Source organism: Amblyomma americanum, chromosome 8 (genome assembly GCF_052857255.1).
Source record: "Amblyomma americanum isolate KBUSLIRL-KWMA chromosome 8, ASM5285725v1, whole genome shotgun sequence".
Lineage (NCBI taxonomy): Eukaryota > Metazoa > Arthropoda > Arachnida > Ixodida > Ixodidae > Amblyomma > Amblyomma americanum.
In genome coordinates this window covers 321,830-326,116 of record NC_135504.1, presented here as the reverse complement: position 1 = coordinate 326,116, position 4,287 = coordinate 321,830, and the positions used below count along the sequence as shown (strand labels likewise).

General features: G+C 48.0%; 1 protein-coding gene across 1 annotated transcript; it reads left to right on the top strand.

The window, feature by feature from the left end:
- Positions 1-1,256: 1,256 nt before the first annotated feature.
- Positions 1,257-3,260, top strand: LOC144101454 (uncharacterized). Its single transcript, XM_077634634.1, has 3 exons — positions 1,257-1,283; positions 1,649-1,768; positions 2,364-3,260. The coding sequence occupies exons 1-3, from the start codon at positions 1,257-1,259 to the stop codon at positions 2,892-2,894; spliced, it is 678 nt and encodes a 225-aa protein (XP_077490760.1). The 3' UTR covers positions 2,895-3,260.
- The last annotated feature ends 1,027 nt before the right edge of the window (positions 3,261-4,287 follow it).

Below are 4,287 nucleotides of genomic sequence, written 5' to 3'. Positions count from 1 at the left end.
GAACCTCCGAAAGTCGATTCCACTGTTGCACAGTTTCAACAAAAAATGAATTCGCGAACAAGTTCGTCCTGGGACGGTACTCGCAAATTTTGCAAGACTGGTCATGTCGTTTAGAAGCAGCAAGACTTTTCCACGTCAATAATAATAATAATAATAATAATAATAATAATAATAATAATAATAATAATAATAATAATAATAATAATAATTGGTTTAGGGGAAAGGAAATGGCGCAGTATCTGTCTCATATATCGTTAGACACCTGAACAGCGCTGTAAGGGAAGGGATAAGGAGGGAGTGAAAGAAGAAATGAAGAATGAGGTGCTCTAGTGGAGGGCTCCGGAATAATTTCGACCACCTGGGGATCTTTAACGTGCACTGACATCGCACAGCACACGGGCGCCTTAGCGTTTTGCCTCCATAAAAACGCAGCCGGCACGGTCGGGTTCGAAACCGGGAACTCCGGATCAGTAGTCGAGCGCCCTAACCGCTGAGCCACCGCGGCGGGGCTTCCACTTCAAGACATTATTAATTTCTGTACAACTATCCCTGCGCCCGGCCGTACCTGCCCGAGACGAATCTTGCTGCCCTGTTGTGAATTTGCTCCAATTGCTGTGCAGTGTCCCATACAGTAGAGGCGTATTAAATAAAGGGACGAACACAGGACAGAGAAAGTTTTGTTGAGATTTGGCCGTGAAAATTCATTAGCGGGAATTGAAACAGCTTGGCAGCGCCGTAGTTACAAGCTCACATAACCGAAAGACCCGGAATACAGATTGAAGTACTCGATTCAATCCATCCGCCAACATGAGTAATGGTTGCGTTTAATTTTGCGATTAGTTTATTTTTATAATGCAAATTAAAATGCAATTTTTGCGGGCATGTTGCTTCAGGGAATTTAGCATGTCATCTCTCTTGCATAAAAGTTTGTATAACAGGTGGAGAAACCTCTATGCCTAAAATAGACGTTATCAAGAAGTTGCAGCGTTGCAAGTGCCCCCTGCTAAATGTTGCATAGGTACGAATTGCCTTTAATAAAGTGTGCCACACTAACTAATGTTTTTTATTTGCGATTAGTTTAATTTACTTCAAATAAATTAGATTTTAAGCAGGCAGAATACGAGTAAAGCTTGGACCCCTGCAGTCAGTAGGGCTGCTTCAGACAATTCAAGTTGTCATCAATCTTGCATACTACTTTGTAAGATACATGGAGAGACAAACAAGACCTAGCACATGGCAAGAAGTTGTTGCTTTGCATGTGCCCTTTTTTCAAAGTTGCTAAGGTAAGTATTTTTTAAATACAATCCGCCAACGCAAATAGTGTTTGAGTTTGCTATTAATCGTTTTTTTATTACTGCAAATAAATCGTCCCTTTTGCAGGTAGATTGCTTAAGGCAATTTGGCTTCTCATCTCTCTTGAAGAGAAATTTGTATAACATATGGAGAAACAAAACTAAAATAACCCTTAGTACGAAGTTGTAGTCCTGCTAGTGGCCTCTGATAAAAGTTGCAAAGGTACGTATTACCAAAAATATTGTCTGTTTTTATGTTACTATTAGTTTGTTTTTACTTATGGAAACTAAAAAAGAATTTAGGCAGATAGATACGTGGGACGTTAGTACTCCTGCTGTTAGCTGGGTTGCTTCAGACAATTAAACATCTCATATCTCTTGCATTCAACTTAATATACCAATGGAAAAACAAACACAACTTAGCACATTGCAAGAAGTTGTTGCTTTGGAAGTGCCCTCTGTTCAAAGTTGCAAAGGTAAGTTTTTTTACATCAAATCCGCCAAAGTAAATAATGCTTGCGTTTCAAAGTGCTTTAACTTGAACGGCATTTTGCAATGATAGCTACACTGGGCTACCAGTCGAGCATTTTTCGGTACGTGGCAGAGGCCAGTTGGGATTCAATATGGCAGAGTATCTTACACGTTTTGGCGGGCTAGTTGGTTAAGCATCTTGAACAAACAGCGCGAACAAAGACGAGCACAAAAGACAAGAAAAAAAAAACAGCGCCGTGTCGTTCGCTTTCTTGTCTTTTGTGCTCGTCTTTGTTCGCGCTGTTTGTTCAAGAGGAGTATCTTAAGTTGTCTCCCCCCGGCGCTGGTTTGAGACACCCAAGGCCTTGTTGTTGTGTGCCGCCATCTATCAGCACGCTGCAAAACTGCGAGATTCCTCGCGCAACGTCCGGAGCATAAGACAAGCGGCGCCGTTGGCCGTTGGTACACCTATCTCTTCTTACACCGTGCTCTCGGCTGTCACCGCGCGCTGTTGCCTAATATTTATAACGCGTAATCTTTAAGCAGCGACACCACAAACTGTGTACGCTCAGTGCGCGCGGCTGTGATATTTTGTTGCAGTGGGTGCCATCCCGTGTGGGAGTGCCAGGAAACGAAGCTGCTGACCGACTCGCCAAGGCAGTCCACTCCAACCCAGCAGCTCCAGTTTGTGAGGCTATCTCGGCCTTTGACGCAGCGCGTCACATACTGCACCACAAGGTTCCACTTTGCCACCCAGACCCCCGCGTCGCATCCGGCAAGCTCCCAAGGCCTGTCCCGTACACTGCCTTCGGACGCGCGGCATACTCTTTACTCCTGCACATCAGGATTGGTTGTGTCTTCACGGCAGACCGACGCCACCGCCTCATGGGAGAGGCCGACACAAACTGTATTGACTGCGGAGAGACAGAAACAGTTGAGCACCTGCTCTGTGAGTGCCCCGTTCATGCTAACGTGCGCTCCATAATGCGCGCCGAATACAGCAAGCTCGGCCTGCCCTCTGCCACTGCCGGCGACCCAGTCTTCCCTGAGGCATCGCCACACAAAAGGAAAGCTGCCCTGTCCGCTCTCGTCTCCTTCGTCGATGAGGCAGGCCTTCGCAGGCGCATCTAGTGTCACCCAAGTGCTTTGTGCTGCGTGCTGTGAACACAAACCTTCTGTGCATTGTGCCCCAGTGTGCTGAATTTTCACCATCGCGCGCTACATTGTGTGTGCCCGCAAACCCCTTTCCAGAGACTCTTTGGCGTCTCCACTTCCCCTCCTCCTGCACTAAGAAACATACTGTGATCAATGAGTGCATGGGTGTCTTCTGACTCACACCAGTGCGCGCTTCGCAATGTGTGCCCGCCCACTGTTTCTCGTGCCTGTGTATCGCGCTTTTCGTGCCGCATTCTGCCGTGCACTTGCCGCCCTTTCCGCCATCTGACCCGTCCTCTATTCTATCTCTTTAACTCCCCTCCTCTAACCCTGTGCAGTGCAGCGAAGGTGTTCTCCAAGAAACAGTTGCACGCCCTGCACACAAATTTTTCGCCAACAACCAGAACCACTTACGACAGTTAAAAGGCAGAGCCTTGTGACACTCCCGTGTCAGCGTGTCACCAGGCACTGCAGTGTTAAAAATGTGGTGGAAGTAACGCCAAAATTTAGGCTTAGAAAGTCGGGCCATTAGCAACGTTGTCGTTTTTGCTATGAAAAATCGGGCCACTAACAACAGCGTACTGCGTCATTATTGCAAAGGGCCAGAGAGCGGTGGGTGCGAGTAGCCCGAGTTTTTTTCTCGGTGGCGGCGAGTGGGCTTTCGAGGTGATGTGCTCGGCTTTGCCTTGCGTCTGAAAGTCGCCTCGCCTCGCCTCGCAGCGGTACGCACTCATTGACGATTTCTTCTGGATGTGTCGAATCGCCGTTTAGCGGAAATTTTTCTCTTCAAAGCTAGTGCAGTGATGCGGAGCGATCGGGCTGTGCGGCACCGAGCCGTCGTTTTCTGCAGCAGCTTACTGCATCCTTTCGAACTATGCAGACACGCAGAGGCTTTCAGCGTTTTCCACGTTGCCCTGCTGTGTGTCAAAAGGAAGTTTGCGTAGCAGGCGTAGAATAACACCGAGCGGCACGCTTTTGCGATCGTATTCCTCGGCGTCGGAAGGGCTGCCGGCGGCTCTACGCCCGTGCGAGGGGAACGACTGCGGCGGGCTGCGCGCTTTCGAGGCACCTTATTTCTCAAAACCCTTAAAATAACGGTCGTCCGGCCACTGCAGCCCGCAACGGCTCAGCGCTCTGCACTTGATCCCATTGCATTCGCTCGATCTTGTGTGTCTGAAATGGATCACCTTGCGCTTTGGTGTATATATTAATTGCGCTGTACCGACTGCTGCAACGCTAAACGCTCACCGTAAAATGCTTCTCTCTGTTACGCTCGCTTATTCTCGCTGGAATTTCACTCAGAGATGTTATACGACAGTATATACCAAGCTTATAAATCCGCGTCGTCCGGAGCGCAGGTGGCCCCCCC